This window comes from Hyperolius riggenbachi, chromosome 10, assembly GCF_040937935.1.
Source record: "Hyperolius riggenbachi isolate aHypRig1 chromosome 10, aHypRig1.pri, whole genome shotgun sequence".
In the NCBI taxonomy this organism is placed as follows: domain Eukaryota; kingdom Metazoa; phylum Chordata; class Amphibia; order Anura; family Hyperoliidae; genus Hyperolius; species Hyperolius riggenbachi.
The window spans coordinates 291,545,017-291,569,752 of NC_090655.1; the positions used below are offsets into that span (position 1 = coordinate 291,545,017).

Genomic DNA, 24,736 nt, shown 5'->3' on the forward strand with positions numbered 1-24,736 from the left:
ACGCTTGCTGCTTACATACCAGCGCTCGTTGCTATGTACGGAGCGTGCCTTTCTTAGTTACACTGGCTGCTTACATACCAGCGCTCATTGCTATGTACGGAGCGTGCCTTTCTTAGTTACACTGGCTGCTTACATACCAGCGCTTGTTGCTATGTGCGGAGCGTGCCTTCCTTAGTTACACTGGCTGCTTCCATACCAGCGCTCGTTGCTATGTACGGAGCGTGCCTTCCTTAGTTACGCTGGCTGCTTACATACCAGCGCTCGTTGCTATGTACGGAGCGTGCCTTCCTTAGTTACACTGGCTGCTTACATACCAGCGCTCGTTGCTATGTACGGAGCGTGCCTTCCTTAGTTACACTGGCTGCTTACATACCAGCGCTTGTTGCTATGTGCGGAGCGTGCCTTCCTTAGTTACACTGGCTGCTTCCATACCAGCGCTCGTTGCTATGTACGGAGCGTGCCTCCCTTAGTTACGCTGGCTGCTTACATACCAGCGCTCGTTGCTATGTACGGAGCGTGCCTTCCTTAGTTACGCTGGCTGCTTACATACCTGTGCTCATTGCTATGTAAAGAGTTTGCCTTCCTTAGTTACGTGGGCCTCTTTCATAGCAACGCACATAACTGGGCGGTCCTGTGACATATTGTGACCGCGATGCTTCACTAGCGGACGCTACTATGTTAATTACCATAGTTACTGTAACTACTAATGCATAGTTACATAGTTACTATGCATTAGTAGTTACAGTAACTATGTTAATGCAGTGCAGCTTAATGAATCAAGCCCATATCTTGTACTGAAAATACAGACGACAGCAAACATCAAATGTTTTGGTAGCCATAGTTTATTATGACATGTAAAATATCCGATATATAAAGCAATTTTAATCCAAAACTTAATATACTTAACACTACACTGCCAACTAACAGTTCTTATAATCTTTATAAAATGAATTATGTCTTCATAAAATTATAGAATGAAATTACTTAGATACCTGATCAGTATACACATTATTTGGTGAATTTCTAAGGATAGCCATAGTGTTTAACCACTTCATGACAACACAACTTATATATATATATATATATATATATATATACATCCAGTGTAGTTGTGGAAAGTGCACCACCAGTTTGTTACTAAATGAAGCACATGGGGTATCATGACGTGTTGTGGAATACATTTTGGAGTGTTTTAAAGCTTGGATCCATGTCACATAAAAAATAGGTAGGGACAAACTAAATCAAAACATAAAAAGTCCATTTCAAAATTATGATCACACTTGGGAAAGTTGTAGGGAAACTACAAGAGACATATGTGGTAACATTTTACCTGTGATAAGTAGTAGAATAGAGTTTAGAGAGTTTTAGGGTTGAGGCCCGTGTCTTGTGTATTCTTTTAGTCACAAACTGAATCAAAAGCAATTCAAATTTTGCATATTCTGGACCAAAATAAAATATTTGTAAAATGAAAAGAAAATGTAAAGAATATAAAAGAAAAAAAACATTTTTACCTTAGGAACTTGGCTTTTTAAATATGTATGCCATGAGGGTATATTACTATTATTTTTGCAAATAAGGTCTCATAATCATCTACAGCGTACAATAAGATAAATACAAGAAACAGAAAAAAGGACACCTTTATTTCCAAATACAATAATACCACCATACAATGTACTAGGAACATAATCTAAATATTGTAATAACCAGGAAGGATAAGCAAATACATTTGTGGGTTTAACTTATAGTTAGCACTGTTTATTGTAAAGCTATACTGGATATAAATGGAGAAATTGTGTGTTTTTTCTTTTCCCCCCTTGGTTTCCCTTTAAAATGCATATAAAATAAGATAATTACTAAACAAAATTATTACAAGATAAAAGCCAAATTTGTCCCCCCAAAAAACAATATATAGAGCATTTAGGTGTAATAAGTAGTAATAAAGTTATTGTTGAATCAATGGAATCAGCACTGATATGTGAAAATTGCTCTCGTCCTGAAGTGGTTAAATAAGCATTAATTGACTGTAAGTCTGATGGCTCTTGGTTGCAGGCACACCTCAAGGCAACTAAGACACACAGAGGTCATCACAAGCAGACTCATCATGGGACATAAATATGGGAGGTGTTTTTACGTTAAGAGACCCTGACATTTCTCTCATCAGGAGGCCATGACGTATTCAAGACGTCTACCTGCGTGTGTATCCAATTCATTAGGATATCTCATCACGTCACTTCGGGTATCCTTTAAATGTCAGACTTTGCAAATAAGATAAGTCGCTTGTCGCACAGAACATTCCAAGATATAGAACATACATCAGTGGGAAATATCGATTTTTCAGCCATTTTGAAAATTGGGAATAGAAGGAGAGGAGAGATCATTGGGTAGCGTCCGCACATCTCGACAACAGCTGCCTTGGGGTGAGCCCTTCTATATAGTGGAGGAGAGGTATGCCTTACTGATATTATATTATGCTGATCCTTAGCAATGAATATGTAGCTTTGCCTATCAAGCTTGAGTTTCAGCATTTTTTATTAGCATCATTTCTGAACAATGTATTCTCAGCAACTACTAGAGATACTCAGAAATACTTCAACGTTAGATCTACAATTTAAAGGATACCCGAGGTGACATGTGACATAATGAGATAGAAATGTGTATGTACAGTGCCTAGCACACAAATAACTAGGCTGTGTTCCTTTTTTTCTTTCTCTGCCTGAAAAAGTTAAATATCAGGTATCTAAGTGGCTGACTCAGTCCTGACTCAGACAGGAAGTGACTACAGTGTGACCCTCACTGATAAGAAATTCCCCCTTTTATCTCTTTTTTGCTCTCAGAAGCCATTTTCTGCTAGGAAAGTGTTTTATAGTTGGCATTTCTTATCACATAGGTAGATACCGCAAGGTTTTCCATCAGTTAGCACCCAGCGTTAGATGTCCATGTATGGAAATGAACAAATAAACTTTCTGTAAGTGACGGCATAGACTACAGTTTACTATTCGACAAGGGGATAAGAATGTACACAGATATACAAGAATGGGGATACTGCTCCTAGAATACATTCTGCAAAGCTCGGAAGTAGACCGAATCTAAACTCCAAGTCTGCACACACATTCTTCCCATCTACACAGCTTACCATAATGATCTTCAGGTTACTGCCCTGCAGGGTGGATTTACATCACAAAATGAGAGACTGATAGCAGAGACAAAATGTATACATTGGTTCAAATCTGTAGATGAAATATTGAAGGATACCAATTTCTTATATTTATGAGGTTAATGATGATATTTAATGTCCTAATTCTTTTTCAGCCCCGACTAATGCATCCATTCTGCTTGTGGCTAACTCCTGGCCTAGGAATTTCCGATGCCTGTGTGCCTGGCAGTGTCTCAGCTGTGGGAGCGTAAAGTGAAGAAAGGGTCTTATCTGTTTGTGATATATCACCTAACAACCTCTGACCCTGGTTGGATGTTTTGTTTCAAATAAGGCATCATAATGACATTTTGTTTTAGCCAAGTTAGCCAATAAATGGTATCATCCTGATTCAAAACGTCCTGCTTTTACTGATGGCTAACACGGTACAACACTCTACTGCTAGATATATTAAAGAAAACCTGTAACTAAAAAACCTTTCCCTGGGGGTACTCACCTCAGTAGGGGGAAGCCTCCGGATCCTATCGAGGCTTCCCACGTACTTCTGTGTCCCACGGCGGTCTCGCTGTGCCCCTCCGAACAGCGGGGATGTAAAAATTTACCTTCCTGGCTCCAGCGCAGTATCGGCTCTCCGCTCAGAGATAGATGGAAATAGCCGATCGCTGTCGGGGCCGCTCTACTGCGCAGGCGCAAGTCTCCAGGGCCTGCATAGTACAGTGGACCCGACAGAGATCAGTTATTTCCATGCGGAGAGCCACAACAGCGCCCCCCGCTGGAGCCAGGAAAGGTAAATATATCAAACCTTGTCAGGCTTGTCGGGGGAGGATTCCGGGATACCTCAGGGGGGGCCTGCACTGGACTGCCTGCAGCTACAGGTATGGGGGAAGCCGCATTGGGACCCTGAGGCTTCCCCCTCCCGAGGTGAGTACCCCCCAGGGGATATTTATTTTGATAAAGGATCTCTGTAAGAATCACTAAAAAGGGCAGTTTCCTTCTTAAACTGTACTTAAATAGGAGGAGTTAGGAGGAGTTAGGAAGGTCTCTCAGACAGTGCAGTGTGTGAGGGAAATTGCTGTTGCTGGAGGTAACCAATACATCTGCTGCATTGCATCACAGAACAGCTTCATAGGATTCAGCAGGGGGAGGAGCACTTCACAAATCATGTCTAGCCTGCACTGCTGCACTATCTGTAGAACTGCTATTAAGCACTTCTTAACCTGTGGCAGTTTAGGGATGGATCTGCATTTTTCTTGCTAAATTGACTAGGATTTAAGAATTTTCTTATCATGCAGAACTGTTCCCTTTGCTGGTTAGAACTGTTTGAAGAGAATCTGTAATGAAAAAACCTCCCCTGGGGGTACTCACCTCGGGTGGGGGAAGCCTCCGGATCCTATTGAGGCTTCCCCCATCCTCCTGTGTCCCACAGCGGCGGAAATGTAAATATTTACCTCCGTGGCTCCAGCGCAGGCGCAGTATCCGTTCTCTGCACAAAGATAGGCGAAAATAGCCGATCTCCGTCGGGGCCAGTCTACAGCGCAGGCGTAAGTCTCCTGCATCTGCGCAGTAGAGCGGACCCGACGGAGGTCGGCTATTTTCGCCTATCTCCATCAGAAGAGCCACAACAGCGCCCCCGCTGGAGCCGGAGAAGGTAAATATTGTACAGCCCGACAATTGTCGCCTGTGCGTTCCGTGGGCTGCAGCGAGACCGCCGTGGGACACAGGAGGACGGGGGAAGCCTCAATAGGGTCCAGAGGCTTCCCCCTCCCGAGGTGAGTACCCCCAGAGGAACTTTTTTCAGTACAGGTTTTCTTTAAAAAAAACGGCAATGCATTGATAAATCTGGCGCACTGACCCTTATTTACCACCAGTGTGAGTTCTCTCATGTGTGACCAGATGAGATTTCCGTCCAAAGCATTTCCCACACTCAGCACACAAATACGGCTTTTTACCAGTGTGGGTTTTCTCATGTCTGACCAGATCTGATCTATCTGCAAAACATTTCTCACACTCAGCACATGCATAGGGTTTCTCCCCAGAGTGATATCTCTCATGTCTGACAAGATGTGATCTAACTGCAAAACATTTCCCACACTCAGCACATGGATATGGCTTCTCCCCAGTGTGAGTTCTCTTGTGTACAACAAGGTCTGATTTCCGTATAAAACATTTCCCACACTCGGCACACGAATGGGGTTTCTCACTAGTGTGAAATCTCTCATGTCTGACAAGTTGTAATTTATGTGCAAAGCATTTCCCACATTCAGCACATGAATAGGGCTTCTCGCTAGTGTGAGATCTCTCATGTACGACAAGATCTGTTTTCTGCACAAAACATTTCCCACACTCAGCACATGAATAGGGCTTCTCACCAGTGTGAGATCTCTCATGTCTAACAAGATTTGTTTTCTCAGCAAAACATTTCCCACACTCTGCACATGAATGAGGCTTTTCACCAGTGTGAGTTCTTTTATGTCTAATAAGCTCTGATTTGTTTGTAAAACACCTCCCACACTCAGCACACGAATAAGGCTTCTCACCAGTGTGAGTTCTCTCGTGTGCGACAAGATGTGATTTGTCAACAAAACATTTTCCACACTTAGAACATGAATAAGGCTTCTCACCAGTGTGTGATCTCTTATGACTGAGAAGATGTGATGTCTGTACAAAACATTTCCCACACTCAGCACATGAATATGGCTTCTCACCAGTGTGACATCTCTTGTGTATGACAAGTTTTGCTCTACTTGCAAAACATTTCCCACAATCAGCACATGGATAGGGCTTCTCACCACTGTGGGTTTTCTCATGGCTAACTAGATTGGATTTCATTTTAAAACATTTCCCACACTCAGTACATGAATACGGCTTCTCACCAGTGTGGGATCTCTCGTGACTAAGATGATATGATTTGTTTGCAAAAGATTTCCCACACTCAGCACAGGAATATGGTTTCTCACCAGTGTGAGATCTCACATGTGTGACAAGCTGTGATTTATATGCAAAACATTTCCCACACTCAGAACATGAATGGGAAGTTTCTCCAGTTCCAGTATGAGATCTTTCATGTACGACAAGATCTGTTTTGTGTACAAAACATTTCCCACACTCAGAACATGAATATGGCTTCTCACCAGTGTGTGATCTCTGATGTCTAACAAGCTCTGATTTGCATACAAAGCAGTTTCCACACGCAGAACATGAATAGGGCATGTCACCTGTGTGTGATCTCTCATGTCTGAGAAGTTTTGATTTGCATACAAAACATTTCCCACACTCAGCACATGAAAAGGGCTTCTCACCAGTGTGAGATCTCTCATGTCTAACAAGTTTAGCTTTGCATTCAAAACATTTCCCACACTCTGCACATGAGTAAGGCTTCTCACCAGAGTGAGATCTCTCGTGAATGACAAGATGTGATTTATGTGCAAAACATTTCCCACACTCAGCACAGGAATAGGACTTCTCTCCTGTTCCATTGTGAGATCCTTGATGTCTGATAAGATCCGTTTTATTAAAAAAATATTTCCCACACTCAGCACATGAAAAAGGCTTCTTACCTGTGTGTGATCTCTCATGTCTAAGAAGTTTTGATTTGCATACAAAACATTTCCCACACTCAGCACATGAATAGGGCTTCTCACCTGTGTGTGATCTCTCATGTCTAAGAAGTTTTGATTTGCATACAAAACATTTCCCACACTCAGCACATGAATAGGGCTTCTCACCAGTGTGAGATCTCTCATGTATGACAAGATGTGATTTATGTACAAAACCTTTCCCACACTCAGCACAGGAATAGGGCTTCTCACCAGTGTGACATCTCTGATGTATGATAAGATTTGATTTCCGCACAAAACATTTCCCGCACGTGGAACAGGAATAAGACCCTCCAGCAGGGGGAGAGCTGTGCTGGGTATGAGGCCCCTCGGGGTTAGACAGGTGAGGGGAGTCTGGGGGAATATTTGGGGTCACCAGGATATCTGCAGGAGACTCTTGTCCAGTGACATCATCATCCGTTGTACAGTCTGTGGATACAGAGAGACGAGTCTCTGAGAGGTTCCTGATGCCGGGACTCCGCGCTGCAAATAGAGAAACAACATCACTTCCTGTTAGAGAATTCTGAGGGGAGGAGCAATTATCATTAGGGAGGGTCAGTAAGCTGCTGAGAATTCCAAGTTGGTGCAAAGTTTATGCAGATTAGGAATGGACCAGATGCAGCAGCTGCATAACTTTGCATATAATTAGCATACAATCTGCAACATCTCAGAGATGTTGGCATGTCATTGACCATCCCTACTTATCAGCCTTAAAGGGAAGGTTCAGGGAGGGGATTAAAAAAATAAAAATAAATTTCCACTTACCTGGGGCTTCCTCCAGCCCATGGCAGGCAGGAGGTGCCCTCACCGCCGCTCCGCAGGCTCCCGGTGGTCTCCGGGTGCCCGACCCGACCTGGCCAGGCCGGCTGCCAGGTCGGGCTCTTCTGCCCTCCATTTCCTGGCACTTCTGCGTCCCACGCTGGCGCGCTGACTTCATCGGACGTCTGCCGGGCTGTACTGCGCAGGCGCAGTAGTTCTGCGCTTGCGCAGTACAGCCCGGCGGACGTCCGATGACGTCAGAGCGCCGGCGTGGGACGCAGAAGTACAAGGACTTGGAGCGCAGAAGAGCTCGACCTGGCAGCCGGCCTGGCCAGGTCGGGTCGGGCACCGGAGACCACCGGGAGCCTGCGGAGCGGCGGCGAGGGCACCTCCTGCCTGCCACGGGCTGGAGGAAGCCCCAGGTAAGTGGAAATTTATTTATTTTTTTAATCCCCTCCCTGAACCTGCCCTTTAAGGCGGCCACACACGATACAATAAAATGATCCGATTTTATGGCAATTCGATAAGCACGATTGGATCTCCTCCACCCCCCCCCCCCCCCCCCCCAAAAAAAAAATCAGGAATGCTGAAAAGGTTTCAAAAATTTTTTTTAAAGATTGTATGGTGTGTGTTAGATTGTCAATTTATTAATATACACAGCCTAGTAAGTCTATCCAGTTTTGGTTTTAGCTAGAAGATAGTCAGTGAAACAGAGAGACAGTTTATTTAAGATGCAGCAATAGTGTTAACTTCAAACAAATCTTAGAATCTCGACTTAAAGGACACTCGAGGCTAAAATAAACTAATGAAATAAACAACTGTATCTATCTTCCTTCTCCTAATTCTCCTCTATTTTTACATTTTAACAGTTTTATTGTTTTTGCTCAATGACACATTCTTTGAAGTGTGCCAGAGCTAAAATCTATGAACTATTGACCCTTTTTATCGCTTTCCTGCTCTCAGAAGCCCTTTTCTGCTAGGAAATTGTTTTACAGGTGGAATTTCTTATCAGTGAGAGTCACACTGTAGTCACTTCCTGTCTCAGGACTGAGTCAGCCACTTACATACCTGATATTTAACTCTCATGAAGAGAAAGAGAAAGAAAAAATAGGAAGACAGCACAGTTATTTGTGTGCTAGGCACTGTACATACCCATGTCTGTCTCATCATGTCACCTCGGGTATCCTTTAAGTATGTGTGTAACCATGAAGCAGTTTGTAAACCAAGCTTGGGTTGTGAAGGCTAAGGGTGCATACACACATCAGACTATAGTCTTTGGAAAATGAAAGATCACAGACCTATCTTACCCCCTTCCATGTACCTACACAGTCTATTCTATGGAGCTGAACTTCCCACCAGACAGAAATCTTTGCAAGATGCTGCACACAAAGATGCTGTACAGACACAAAAGATCTGTTGCTGCAAACGATCTGTTCCTGCAAATTGCATTCATAGTCTATGAGATCTGCAGATCATCATACACACCTTGTTTAACTGACATTCATCTGCAGATCAGATCCACCAGGATGGATTTTCAGATCTGCAGATGATTGTCTGATCTGCAGATGAATGTCGGTTAAACAAGGTGTGTATGATGATCTGCAGATCGGACAGACTATGAATGCAATTTGCAGGAACAGATCTTTGGCAGGAACAGATCTTTTGCAGATACTGATCTTTTGTGTCTGTACAGCATCTGTGTGTGCAGCATCTTGCAAATATTTCTGTCTGATGGGGAGTTCAGCTCCATAGAATAGACTGTGTAGGTATGGCTCTCATACTACATGGAAGGGGGTAAGATTTCTGTCTGATGGGGAGTGCAGCTCCATAGAATAGACTGTGTAGGTGTGGCTCTCATACTACATGGAAGGGGGTAAGATTTCTGTCTGATGGGGCGCTCAGCTCCATAGAATAGACTGTGTAGGTATGGCTCTCATACTACATGGAAGGGGGTAAGATCTCTATCTGATGGGGGAGTGCAGCTCCATAGAATAGACTGTGTAGGTGTGGCTCTCATACTACAAGGAAGGGGGTAAGATTTCTGTCTGATGGGGAGTGCAGCTCCATAGAATAGACTGTGTAGGTGTGGCTCTCATACTACATGGAAGGGGGTAAGATTTCTGTCTGATGGGGAGTGCAGCTCCATAGAATAGACTGTGTAGGTGTGGCTCTCATACTACATGGAAGGGGGTAAGATTTCTGTCTGATGGGGAGTGCAGCTCCATAGAATAGACTGTGTGGGTGTGGCTCTCATACTACATGGAAGGGGGTAAGATCTCTGTCTGATGGGGAGTGCAGCTCCATAGAATAGACTGTGTAGGTATGGCTCTCATACTACATGGAAGGGGGTAAGATTTCTATCTGATGTGGAGTGCAGCTCCATAGAATAGACTGTGTAGGTATGGCTCTCATACTACATGGAAGGGGGTAAGATCTCTATCTGATGGGGGAGTGCAGCTCCATAGAATAGACTGTGTAGGTATGGCTCTCATACTACATGGAAGGGGGTAAGATTTCTGTCTGATGGGGAGTGCAGCTCCATAGAATAGACTGTGTAGGTATGGCTCTCATACTACATGGAAGGGGGTAAGATTTCTGTCTGATGGGGAGTGCAGCTCCATAGAATAGACTGTGTAGGTGTGGCTCTCATACTACATGGAAGGGGGTAAGATCTCTGTCTGATGGGGAGTGCAGCTCCATAGAATAGACTGTGTAGGTATGGCTCTCATACTACATGGAAGGGGGTAAGATCTCTATCTGATGGGGGAGTGCAGCTCCATAGAATAGACTGTGTAGGTGTGGCTCTCATACTACATGGAAGGGGGTAAGATTTCTGTCTGATGGGGAGTGCAGCTCCATAGAATAGACTGTGTAGGTGTGGCTCTCATACTACATGGAAGGGGGTAAGATTTCTGTCTGATGGGGAGTGCAGCTCCATAGAATAGACTGCGTGGGTGTGGCTCTCATACTACATGGAAGGGGGTAAGATCTCTGTCTGATGGGGAGTGCAGCTCCATAGAATAGACTGTGTAGGTATGGCTCTCATACTACATGGAAGGGGGTAAGATCTCTATCTGATGGGGGAGTGCAGCTCCATAGAATAGACTGTGTAGGTATGGCTCTCATACTACATGGAAGGGGGTAAGATTTCTGTCTGATGGGGAGTGCAGCTCCATAGAATAGACTGTGTAGGTATGGCTCTCATACTACATGGAAGGGGGTAAGATTTCTGTCTGATGGGGAGTGCAGCTCCATAGAATAGACTGTGTAGGTATGGCTCTCATACTACATGGAAGGGGGTAAGATCTCTATCTGATGGGGGAGTGCAGCTCCATAGAATAGACTGTGTAGGTGTGGCTCTCATACTACATGGAAGGGGGTAAGATTTCTGTCTGATGGGGAGTGCAGCTCCATAGAATAGACTGTGTAGGTGTGGCTCTCATACTACATGGAAGGGGGTAAGATCTCTATCTGATGGGGAGTGCAGCTCCATAGAATAGACTGTGTAGGTGTGGCTCTCATACTACATGGAAGGGGGTAAGATTTCTGTCTGATGGGGAGTGCAGCTCCACAGAATAGACTGTGTAGGTGTGGCTCTCATACTACATGGAAGGGGGTAAGATTTCTGTCTGATGGGGAGTGCAGCTCCATAGAATAGACTGTGTAGGTGTGGCTCTCATACTACACGGAAGGGGGTAAGATTTCTGTCTGATGGGGAGTGCAAAATTTTTTTTTAAAGATTGTATGGTGTGTGTTAGATTGTCAATTTATTAATATACACAGCCTAGTAAGTCTATCCAGTTTTGGTTTTAGCTAGAAGATAGTCAGTGAAACAGAGAGACAGTTTATTTAAGATGCAGCAATAGTGTTAACTTCAAACAAATCTTAGAATCTCGACTTAAAGGACACTCGAGGCTAAAATAAACTAATGAAATAAACAACTGTATCTATCTTCCTTCTCCTAATTCTCCTCTATTTTTACATTTTAACAGTTTTATTGTTTTTGCTCAATGACACATTCTTTGAAGTGTGCCAGAGCTAAAATCTATGAACTATTGACCCTTTTTATCGCTTTCCTGCTCTCAGAAGCCCTTTTCTGCTAGGAAATTGTTTTACAGGTGGAATTTCTTATCAGTGAGAGTCACACTGTAGTCACTTCCTGTCTCAGGACTGAGTCAGCCACTTACATACCTGATATTTAACTCTCATGAAGAGAAAGAGAAAGAAAAAATAGGAAGACAGCACAGTTATTTGTGTGCTAGGCACTGTACATACCCATGTCTGTCTCATCATGTCACCTTGGGTATCCTTTAAGTATGTGTGTAACCATGAAGCAGTTTGTAAACCAAGCTTGGGTTGTGAAGGCTAAGGGTGCATACACACATCAGACTATAGTCTTTGGAAAATGAAAGATCACAGACCTATCTTACCCCCTTCCATGTACCTACACAGTCTATTCTATGGAGCTGAACTTCCCACCAGACAGAAATCTTTGCAAGATGCTGCACACAAAGATGCTGTACAGACACAAAAGATCTGTTGCTGCAAACGATCTGTTCCTGCAAATTGCATTCATAGTCTATGAGATCTGCAGATCATCATACACACCTTGTTTAACTGACATTCATCTGCAGATCAGATCCACCAGGATGGATTTTCAGATCTGCAGATGATTGTCTGATCTGCAGATAAATGTCGGTTAAACAAGGTGTGTATGATGATCTGCAGATCGGACAGACTATGAATGCAATTTGCAGGAACAGATCTTTGGCAGGAACAGATCTTTTGCAGATACTGATCTTTTGTGTCTGTACAGCATCTGTGTGTGCAGCATCTTGCAAATATTTCTGTCTGATGGGGAGTTCAGCTCCATAGAATAGACTGTGTAGGTATGGCTCTCATACTACATGGAAGGGGGTAAGATTTCTGTCTGATGGGGAGTGCAGCTCCATAGAATAGACTGTGTAGGTGTGGCTCTCATACTACATGGAAGGGGGTAAGATTTCTGTCTGATGGGGCGCTCAGCTCCATAGAATAGACTGTGTAGGTATGGCTCTCATACTACATGGAAGGGGGTAAGATTTCTGTCTGATGGGGAGTGCAGCTCCATAGAATAGACTGTGTAGGTATGGCTCTCATACTACATGGAAGGGGGTAAGATTTCTGTCTGATGGGGAGTGCAGCTCCATAGAATAGACTGTGTAGGTGTGGCTCTCATACTACATGGAAGGGGGTAAGATCTCTGTCTGATGGGGAGTGCAGCTCCATAGAATAGACTGTGTAGGTATGGCTCTCATACTACATGGAAGGGGGTAAGATCTCTATCTGATGGGGGAGTGCAGCTCCATAGAATAGACTGTGTAGGTGTGGCTCTCATACTACATGGAAGGGGGTAAGATTTCTGTCTGATGGGGAGTGCAGCTCCATAGAATAGACTGTGTAGGTGTGGCTCTCATACTACATGGAAGGGGGTAAGATTTCTGTCTGATGGGGAGTGCAGCTCCATAGAATAGACTGTGTAGGTGTGGCTCTCATACTACATGGAAGGGGGTAAGATCTCTGTCTGATGGGGAGTGCAGCTCCATAGAATAGACTGTGTAGGTATGGCTCTCATACTACATGGAAGGGGGTAAGATCTCTATCTGATGGGGGAGTGCAGCTCCATAGAATAGACTGTGTAGGTGTGGCTCTCATACTACATGGAAGGGGGTAAGATTTCTGTCTGATGGGGAGTGCAGCTCCATAGAATAGACTGTGTAGGTGTGGCTCTCATACTACATGGAAGGGGGTAAGATTTCTGTCTGATGGGGAGTGCAGCTCCATAGAATAGACTGTGTAGGTGTGGCTCTCATACTACATGGAAGGGGGTAAGATCTCTATCTGATGGGGGAGTGCAGCTCCATAGAATAGACTGTGTAGGTGTGGCTCTCATACTACATGGAAGGGGGTAAGATTTCTGTCTGATGGGGAGTGCAGCTCCATAGAATAGACTGTGTAGGTGTGGCTCTCATACTACATGGAAGGGGGTAAGATCTCTATCTGATGGGGAGTGCAGCTCCATAGAATAGACTGTGTAGGTGTGGCTCTCATACTACACGGAAGGGGGTAAGATTTCTGTCTGATGGGGAGTGCAGCTCCATAGAATAGACTGTGTAGGTATGGCTCTCATACTACATGGAAGGGGGTAAGATTTCTGTCTGATGGGGAGTGCAGCTCCATAGAATAGACTGCGTGGGTGTGGCTCTCATACTACATGGAAGGGGGTAAGATCTCTGTCTGATGGGGAGTGCAGCTCCATAGAATAGACTGTGTAGGTGTGGCTCTCATACTACATGGAAGGGGGTAAGATTTCTGTCTGATGGGGAGTGCAGCTCCATAGAATAGACTGTGTAGGTGTGGCTCTCATACTACATGGAAGGGGGTGAGATTTCTGTCTGATGGGGAGTGCAGCTCCATAGAATAGACTGTGTAGGTGTGGCTCTCATACTACATGGAAGGGGGTAAGATTTCTGTCTGATGGGGAGTGCAGCTCCATAGAATAGACTGTGTAGGTGTGGCTCTCATACTACATGGAAGGGGGTAAGATTTCTGTCTGATGGGGAGTGCAGCTCCATAGAATAGACTGTGTAGGTGTGGCTCTCATACTACATGGAAGGGGGTAAGATTTCTGTCTGATGGGGAGTTCAGCTCCATAGAATAGACTGTGTAGGTATGGCTCTCATACTACATGGAAGGGGGTAAGATTTGTCTGATGGGGAGTTCAGCTCCATAGAATAGACTGTGTAGGTATGGCTCTCATACTACATGGAAGGGGGTAAGATCTCTATCTGATGGGGGAGTGCAGCTCCATAGAATAGACTGTGTAGGTATGGCTCTCATACTACATGGAAGGGGGTAAGATTTCTGTCTGATGGGGAGTGCAGCTCCATAGAATAGACTGTGTAGGTGTGGCTCTCATACTACATGGAAGGGGGTAAGATTTCTGTCTGATGGGGGAGTGCAGCTCCATACAATAGACTGTGTAGGTGTGGCTCTCATACTACATGGAAGGGTGGTAAGATCTCTGTCTGATGGGGAGTGCAGCTCCATAGAATAGACTGTGTAGGTGTGGCTCTCATACTACATGGAAGGGGGTAAGATCTCTGTCTGATGGGGAGTGCAGCTCCATAGAATAGACTGTGTAGGTATGGCTCTCATACTACATGGAAGGGGGTAAGATCTCTATCTGATGGGGGAGTGCAGCTCCATAGAATAGACTGTGTAGAGTATGGCTCTCATACTACATGGAAGGGGGTAAGATTTCTGTCTGATGGGGAGTGCAGCTCCATAGAATAGACTGTGTAGGTGTGGCTCTCATACTACATGGAAGGGGGTAAGATTTCTGTCTGATGGGGAGTGCAGCTCCATAGAATAGACTGTGTAGGTGTGGCTCTCATACTACATGGAAGGGTGGTAAGATCTCTGTCTGATGGGGAGTGCAGCTCCATAGAATAGACTGTGTAGGTGTGGCTCTCATACTACATGGAAGGGGGTAAGATTTCTGTCTGATGGGGAGTGCAGCTCCATAGAATAGACTGTGTAGGTGTGGCTCTCATACTACATGGAAGGGGGTAAGATCTCTGTCTGATGGGGAGTGCAGCTCCATAGAATAGACTGTGTAGGTGTGGCTCTCATACTACATGGAAGGGGGTAAGATTTCTGTCTGATGGGGAGTGCAGCTCCATAGAATAGACTGTGTAGGTGTGGCTCTCATACTACATGGAAGGGGGTAAGATTTCTGTCTGATGGGGAGTGCAGCTCCATAGAATAGACTGTGTAGGTGTGGCTCTCATACTACATGGAAGGGGGTAATATTTCTTGTCTGATGGGGAGTTCAGCTCCATAGAATAGACTGTGTAGGTATGGCTCTCATACTACATGGAAGGGGGGTAAGATTTCTGTCTGATGGGGAGTGCAGCTCCATAGAATAGACTGTGTAGGTGTGGCTCTCATACTACATGGAAGGGGGTAAGATTTCTGTCTGATGGGGAGTGCAGCTCCATAGAATAGACTGTGTAGGTATGGCTCTCATACTACATGGAAGGGGGTAAGATTTCTGTCTGATTGGGAGTGCAGCTCCATAGAATAGACTGTAGGTGTGGCTCTCATACTACATGGAAGGGGGTAAGATTTCTGTCGGAAGTGGAGTTCAGCTCCATAGAATAGACTGTGTAGAGTATGGCTCTCATACTACATGGAAGGGGGTAAGATTTCTGTCTGATGGGGAGTGCAGCTCCATAGAATAGACTGTGTAGGTGTGGCTCTCATACTACATGGAAGGGGGTAAGATTTCTGTCTGATGGGGAGTGCAGCTCCATAGAATAGACTGTGTAGGTATGGCTCTCATACTACATGGAAGGGGGTAAGATTTCTGTCTGATGGGGAGTGCAGCTCCATAGAATAGACTGTGTAGGTGTGGCTCTCATACTACATGGAAGGGGGTAAGATTTCTGTCTGATGAGGAGTGCAACTCCATAGAATAGACTGTGTAGGTGTGGCTCTCATACTAGATGGAAGGGGGTAAGATGTCTGTCTGATGGGGAGTGCAGCTCCATAGAATAGACTGTGTAGGTGTGGCTCTCATACTACATGGAAGGGGGTAAGATTTCTGTCTGATGGGGAGTGCAGCTCCATAGAATAGACTGTGTAGGTGTGGCTCTCATACTACATGGAAGGGGGTAAGATTTCTGTCTGATGGGGAGTGCAGCTCCATAGAATAGACTGTGTAGGTATGGCTCTCATACTACATGGAAGGGGGTAAGATTTCTGTCTGATGGGGGAGAGCAGCTCCATAGAATAGACTGTGTAGGTGTGGCTCTCATACTACATGGAAGGGGGTAAGATTTCTGTCTGATGGGGGAGTGCAGCTCCATAGAATAGACTGTGTAGGTGTGGCTCTCATACTACATGGAAGGGGGTAAGATTTCTGTCTGATGGGGAGTGCAGCTCCATAGAATAGACTGTGTAGGTATGGCTCTCATACTACATGGAAGGGGGTAAGATTTCTGTCTGATGGGGGAGAGCAGCTCCATAGAATAGACTGTGTAGGTGTGGCTCTCATACTACATGGAAGGGGGTAAGATTTCTGTCTGATGGGGGAGTGCAGCTCCATAGAATAGACTGTGTAGGTGTGGCTCTCATACTACATGGAAGGGGGTAAGATTTCTGTCTGATGGGGAGTGCAGCTCCATAGAATAGACTGTGTAGGTATGGCCCTCATACTACATGGAAGGGGGGTAAGATCTCTGTCTGATGGGGAGTGCAGCTCCATAGAATAGACTGTGTAGGTGTGACTCTCATACTACATGGAAGGGGGTAAGATTTCTGTCTGATGGGGAGTGCAGCTCCATAGAATAGACTGTGTAGGTGTGGCTCTCATACTACATGGAAGGGGGTAAGATCTCTGTCTGATGGGGAGTGCAGCTCCATAGAATAGACTGTGTAGGTGTGGCTCTCATACTACATGGAAGGGGGTAAGATTTCTGTCTGATGGGGGAGAGCAGCTCCATAGAATAGACTGTGTAGGTGTGGCTCTCATACTACATGGAAGGGGGTAAGATTTCTGTCTGATGGGGGAGTGCAGCTCCATAGAATAGACTGTGTAGGTGTGGCTCTCATACTACATGGAAGGGGGTAAGATTTCTGTCTGATGGGGAGTGCAGCTCCATAGAATAGACTGTGTAGGTATGGCTCTCATACTACATGGAAGGGGGTAAGATTTCTGTCTGATGGGGGAGAGCAGCTCCATAGAATAGACTGTGTAGGTGTGGCTCTCATACTACATGGAAGGGGGTAAGATTTCTGTCTGATGGGGGAGTGCAGCTCCATAGAATAGACTGTGTAGGTGTGGCTCTCATACTACATGGAAGGGGGTAAGATTTCTGTCTGATGGGGAGTGCAGCTCCATAGAATAGACTGTGTAGGTATGGCCCTCATACTACATGGAAGGGGGGTAAGATCTCTGTCTGATGGGGAGTGCAGCTCCATAGAATAGACTGTGTAGGTGTGGCTCTCATACTACATGGAAGGGGGTAAGATCTCTGTCTGATGGGGAGTGCAGCTCCATAGAATAGACTGTGTAGGTGTGGCTCTCATACTACATGGAAGGGGGTAAGATTTCTGTCTGATGGGGAGTGCAGCTCCATAGAATAGACTGTGTAGGTGTGGCTCTCATACTACAAGGAAGGGGGTAAGATTTCTGTCTGATGGGGAGTGCAGCTCCATAGAATAGACTGTGTAGGTGTGGCTCTCATACTACATGGAAGGGGGTAAGATTTCTGTCTGATGGGGAGTGCAGCTCCATAGAATAGACTGTGTAGGTGTGGCTCTCATACTACATGGAAGGGGGTAAGATTTCTGTCTGATGGGGAGTGCAGCTCCATAGAATAGACTGTGTAGGTATGGCCCTCATACTACATGGAAGGGGGGTAAGATCTCTGTCTGATGGGGAGTGCAGCTCCATAGAATAGACTGTGTAGGTATGGCTCTCATACTACATGGAGGGGGGTAAGATTGGTCTGTGATCTTTCATTTTCCAAAGACTATAGTCTGATGTGTGTATGTGGCCTTAAGAATAGTTTGAAGTTAAGGAATGTCAGATTAAATAGAGACCGGCATATTTGAATATCCTTATTAATAAGAACATATGGATCACCATGTGTAGAATGTTGTATAGGTAATGATAAAATGTCAATGTATGCCCTTTAAATAGTCAAATAGGTAGTATATAAATATACCATTAATCATAAGAAGATATACATTTTCCCTGCTGACTAACCTGTAGCTGTACAGAGTATGGTGAATGGTTATCCCAATAGGTAAACGTAGACACGGTCAATCTCAATGTATACTGAATGGATTAACTATCGGCTGCTCTGAAGGGTTTACTAACAAGATAATTTACCTTAGATTACCAGTTGAGCAATACTGCTCTGTTTTCATTATGATATATTCTTAAAATCCAATAGCACCCCTACTGGAAGGTATTACCATTGCAGAGTCAGTGAAATCCAAAAGCAAGCCAATGGTGGCATCTACAGGTGATGGAAAACATTGCACGCTCAGGGGAATTACAGTTTACTAATAAAAAAACCCGCCCATTAAAAAAATGGGCGCTAAGCCACGGCAGCCCCCCCCCTCCCCTTCGCAAAGTGTGCACAGACGCCTCCCAATTGCCCATCCACCATCGCTGTCCAAACTATATGCACACAGGGAGATATTGCTTGCTTGGCAGATGGAAAAATCTGTTATATCCCACCACGCAATGAGGTTCATAGACAGCAAACTGTCAGGTCTGGAAGCAGAGACACCCACACACACACTGTACACACACACACACACACACACACACACACTGTACACACACACACACACACTGTACACACACACTGCACACACACACACACTGTACACACACACACTGTACACACACACACACACTGTACACACACTGTACACACACTGTACACACACTGTACACACACTGTACACACACTGTACACACACTGTACACACACTGTACACACACTGTACACACACTGTACACACACACTACACACACACACACACACACTGTACACACACACACACACACTGTACACACACACACACACTACACACTACACACACACACACGGACACCCACACACACACTGTACACACCCACACACACTGTACACACCCACACGGACACACACACACACACACTGTACACACACACACACACACACACACACACACACACACACACTGTACACACACACACACACTGTACACACACACACACACACACACACTGTACACACACACACTGTACACACACACACACACACACACACACACACACACACACACACACACTATACACACACTATACACACACACACACACACACACACACACACACACACACACACACACACACACTGTACACACACTGTACACACACTGTACACACACACTGTACACACACACTGTACACACACACTGTACACACACACACTGTACACACACACACACACTGTACACACACTGTACACACACACTGTACACACACACACACACACACACTGTACACACACTGTACACACACACTGTACACACACACACACACACACACACACACTGAACACACAAACACACTACACACACACTGTACACACACTACACACACACGGACACCCACACACAGGGACATGGGATGCAGAGACACTTGCAAATTATTGTATAGGATTTACTAATCGGGTGGACACACCTACTGAATATTGATTTGTTAAAAGCTAATCTTTAGGGCAGGTTTATAGATAATGATGGGACATAAAATAGGAGGCCTAGTCATCAAACAAAACACAGAACACCTGACAACACCCTTATAAGACTCTGACACCTAAGAGGGGAGACCTCTTGAGATTCAGAGACACGCCTAAGGAGATATACCTCTAGGAGATCATAGACTCCATCCATTTGATAACTATAAAGGTTTTCATTATATTGATATTATTTAAGTAGCAGCTTGGATATTTGATTATTATATTCGTGATAATTATAGTCATAGTCAGAGGTGGATTTTTCCAAAGTGCACGCTGGAAACACCCATTTATATTGGGATATTATTTTCCTTTATTGTCAATATAAAACGATACCCAAGCTGCAACTTAAAGTGGATCCGAGATAAACTTACTCATTGCATAATTGTGTTCCTTTCATATAGTTTATAGAGCATTCCTCAAGCCAAATACTTTTTTTGTTTTGTTTTAATACCCTAATTCCCTATAAACGAAACAAGCCTCGCCCACAGCTCCTTTTGTGCCTTGGCACTGTAGCAAGGGCTTATGGGAGCTCAGTCTGGGCAGAAGGAGGTTACTAGCCATTGATTTCAGAGGCAGAGGGAAGGAGGGAAGAGGAGAGGGGACTGAATTTACACACAGGCAAGCTGATAGCATCTCCAGCCCTCAGCCTGTGACAATGTGACAAACAGAACATGGCTGCCCTCATTGTATCACAGGAATAAATAATCATATTCTGTTGAAGCTGTGTGCAGCTAGATTTGCTGTGTAAACTCTCTAAACTTTAGATAAGGTATATAGACAAGTTACTTGTTATAGTTAGTTTTTCTTCTCGGATCTAAATAGAATGTGCTAGGGCTGATATAATAAATGCTTATATTCAGAAAAAGAAACAGTGCACCACTCTGAGAATAGGGTAGTCACAATGTGGTGCTAGGTAGAGGGGTTTCTTGTTCTGGCTCTAAGCATGTAGTTTACATAGGCTAGATCGCCTCCAGCTTGTCTTTACATTCAGGCTGGATCATACAACTGAATCTGAGTAGAAGTATTTTGTGTGTTAACTTTTGCTTGCCTAATATATCCCTGATTTCAGAGGTTGCCTAATATATCCCTGATTTCAGAGGTTGCCTAATATATCCCTGATTTCAGAGGTTGCCTAATATATCCCTGATTTCAGAGGTTCCATTAGCAATTGTTCTGATGTACTTCTGTCTTTATTCCTATTACTACTGTTCTTGTTTCACTTTTATACCAGTATCTTGAGAAATACTCCATATTGAACTCAGAGTTGGGCGTGTGCTAAAAATGTAAGACTCCTCCCACTTTCATAGGAGCCTTAAAATGTTGATTTTATACTTCGGGTTGTAGTGTAATTAGCAGTTTCATTATTCACCTGACATGTATCATCATTGGGGAAACATTGAATATGTGTAGGCGGTACATTGGTCGGATTATTGAAATGTTACAATCAGTCAGAAAAAATAATTGCAATTCTTAAATTGAACAGATATTTAAAAAGAAAAAAACTGAATGATGTGTGTCCACCCAATCACTGTCCCTCTGTCCCCTCCGTGTCACTGTCCCTCTGTCCCCTCCGTGTCACTGTCCCAGTCCTCTGTCCCCTCCGTGTCACTATCCCAGCTCTCTGTCCACCCAATCACTGTCCCTCTGTCCCCTCCGTGTCACTGTCCCAGTCCTCTGTCCACCCAATCACTGTCCCTCTGTCCCCTCCGTGTCACTGTCCCAGTCCTCTGTCCACCCAATCACTGTCCCTCTGTCCCCTCCGTGTCACTGTCCTAGTCCTCTGTCCACCCAATCACTGTCCCTCTGTCCCCTCCGTGTCACTGTCCCAGTCCTCTGTCCACTCAATCACCGTCCCTCTGTCCCCTCCGTGTCACTGTCCCAGTCCTCTGTCCACTCAATCACCGTCCCTCTGTCCCTCCGTGTCACTGTCCCTCTGTCCCCTCCGAGTCACTGTCCCAGTCCTCTGTCCACCCTATCACTGTCCCTCTGTTCCCTCCGTGTCACTGTCCCAGTCCTCTGTCCACTCAATCACCGTCCCTCTGTCCCCTCCGTGTCACTGTCCCAGTCCTCTGTCCACTCAATCACCGTCCCTCTGTCCCCTCCGTGTCACTGTCCCAGTCCTCTGTCCACTCAATCACTGTCCCTCTGTCCCCTCCGTGTCACTATCCCAGCTCTCTGTCCACCCAATCACTGTCCCTCTGTCCCCTCCGTGTCACTGTCCCAGCTCTCTTTCCACCCAATCACTGTCCCTCTGTCCCCTCCGTGTCACTGTCCCAGTCCTCTGTCCACTCAATCACTGTCCCTCTGTCCCCTCTGTGTCACTATCCCAGCTCTCTGTCCACCCAATCACTGTCCCTCTGTCCCCTCCGTGTCACTGTCCCAGTCCTCTGTCCACCTAATCACCATCCACCTGTCCCCTCCGTGTCACTGTCCCTGTCCACCCACTCACCCTCCCTCTGTCCACTCCGTGTCACTGTCCCAGTCCTCTGTCCACCCAATCACCGTCACCCTGTCCCCTCCGTGTCACTGTCCCAGTCCTCTGTCCATCCAATCACCATCACCCTGTCCCCTCCGTGTCACTGTCCCAGTCCTGTGTCCACCCAATCACCCTCCCTCTGTCCACTCCGTGTCACTGTCCCAGTCCTCTGTTCACCCAATCACCGTCCCCCTGTCCCTTCCATGGTCACTGTCCCAGCTCTCTGTCCACCCAAACACTGTCCCTCTGTCCCCTCCGTGTCACTGTCCCAGTCCTCTGTCCAACCCAATCACCATCCCCCACTCTCCTACGTGTCACTGTCCCAGTCCTCTATCCACCCAATCACCCTCCCTCTGTCCCTTCCATAGTCACTGTCCCAGTCCTCTGTCCACCCAATCACCATCCCCCTCTCCCCTACGTGTCACTTTCCCAGTCCTCTGTCCAGCAGAGGAAAGGTTAAATTGCTGGACACACAGGGCCAGATTTATCAAGAGTGTCTGAGACAAAATATTGGTAGGTTTTTAGAAATCCATGCAGAACTGTCTCTGGCATCTTAAGAAGTCACTAGATAGAGCAGATTCCTTCTAAGCCTGTTGTATAATAGGAGGAGCTAGGAAGGTCCCTCAAGACAGTGCAGTGTATGAGGGGAATTGCTGTTGCTGAGGTAACCAACACACCTGCTGTATTGATAGCAGCAGGCTCTAAGGAGGAATTCAGCAGGTGGGAGGGGCACATCACAAATCATGCCTAGCCTGCACTCTGCAATCATGTCTAGCCTGCAGTTCTACATCTGTAGAACTGTTATCAAGCACTTCTTAACCGTTTCAGCTGCCCGGACGTGATTTAGATAAAATATTCAAGTAGTTACATGCCTCATGATAACTCATCAAGTAGTCACATGGCAGCAGATTTCCCCACAAAATGCAATAAGATTGGCGGCAGATACCCCCACAAAATGCAATCAGGTTGGCAGCAGATATCCACCACAAAATGCAATCAGGTTGGCGGCAGATACCCCACAAAATGCAATCAGGTTGGCGGCAGATACCCCACAAAATGCAATCAGGTTGGCGGCAGATACCCCACAAAATGCAATCAGATTGGCAGCAGATACCCCACAAAATGCAATGAGATTGGCAGCAGATATCCCCACTAAATGCAATCAGATTGGCAGCAGATATCCTAACAAAATGCAATCAGGTAGGCAGCAGATATCCCCACAGAATGCAATAAGATTGGCTGCAGATTTCCCCACAAAATGCAATCAGATTGGCAGCAGATACCCCCACAAAATGCAATCAGATTGGCAGCAGATATCCCCCCCAAAAAATGCAATAAGATTGGCAGCAGATACCCCCACAAAATGCAATCAGATTGGCAGCAGATACCCCCACGAAATGCAATCAGATTGGCAGCAGATACCCCCATGAAATGCAATCAGATTGGCAGCAGATATTCCCCCACAAAATGCAATAAAATTGGCAGCAGATATCCCTTCACAAAATGCATTCAGATTGGCGGCAGATTTCCCCACAAAATGCAAGCTTCCCCCAGCTTGGAAGGGGGGGGGCAGCAGGCACAGAGCGGTGGGGAGGGGGGGAAGCCTCCCCCCCTCCCTCACGTAGGGCCCCCCACCCCTTCCGCGCCCCCCCCCCCCCCAGTTAGGTAGGCAGGTGTCTCAGTAGACCCCCAGGCAGGAAGGGGGGGCAGTGGGCACAGAGCGGCGGGGAGGGGGGCAAGCCTCCCCCCTCCCTCACCTAGGGCCCCCTCTTCCGCGCTCCCCCCTGTCCAAAATTGCAGCCAGCAGTAGCAGCAGCGAGCGCAGGAATCACTTACCACTTGAAAGAATCAGAGAGCTCTGCGTGCCGCTTCTGGTCCGGTCTCCTGCACTGCAATGTCCAATCACAGGAAGTACTGCGAGAGCGTGATTGGACAGTCAGTGCAGAAGACCAGACCAGCCCAGCGGCATGCAGAGCTATCGATCTCGGACTGTAAACTATTCCCCGCTGCTGCCGCTCGCTGACTGCAATTCTGGAGGGGGTGAAGCATGGAAGGGGGGGCCCCTAGGTGAGGGAGGGGGGAGACTTCCCCCGCCCGCTGCTCTGTGCCCACTTTCCCCCCTTCCTGCGCTTAGCCTCCCTCCTTTTCAGCACTGGGGCCCCCAGGAGGCAGGGCGGCCGGGGCCCACCGATCTACTTATACTGGGGACACCTATAGAACTGGCTACCTATGCTGGGGGTACCTATTTTGGGGGAACTGCTGTCAGATTATCTGCATTTTTGTGGAACCGCTGTTATGTATTTTGGGGAACAGCTGCCAGATTAGGTGTATGTTAGAGGAACGGCTGCTGCCAGATTACGTGTATTTTGGGGAACAGCTGCCAGATTATGTGTATGTTAGGGGAACG

At 45.9% G+C, this 24,736-nt stretch overlaps 1 protein-coding gene across 1 annotated transcript in view; it reads right to left on the bottom strand.

Moving 5' to 3' along the window:
• LOC137537297 (zinc finger protein 850-like) overlaps positions 1 to 24,736 on the bottom strand; it is a 96,119-nt gene that overhangs the window by 55,330 nt on the left and 16,053 nt on the right. Inside the window, exon 6 of the mRNA XM_068259374.1 lies at positions 5,014 to 7,230. Coding sequence (XP_068115475.1) covers positions 5,014 to 7,230 — 2,217 coding nt within the window. The remainder of the gene's footprint in view (positions 1 to 5,013; positions 7,231 to 24,736) is intronic.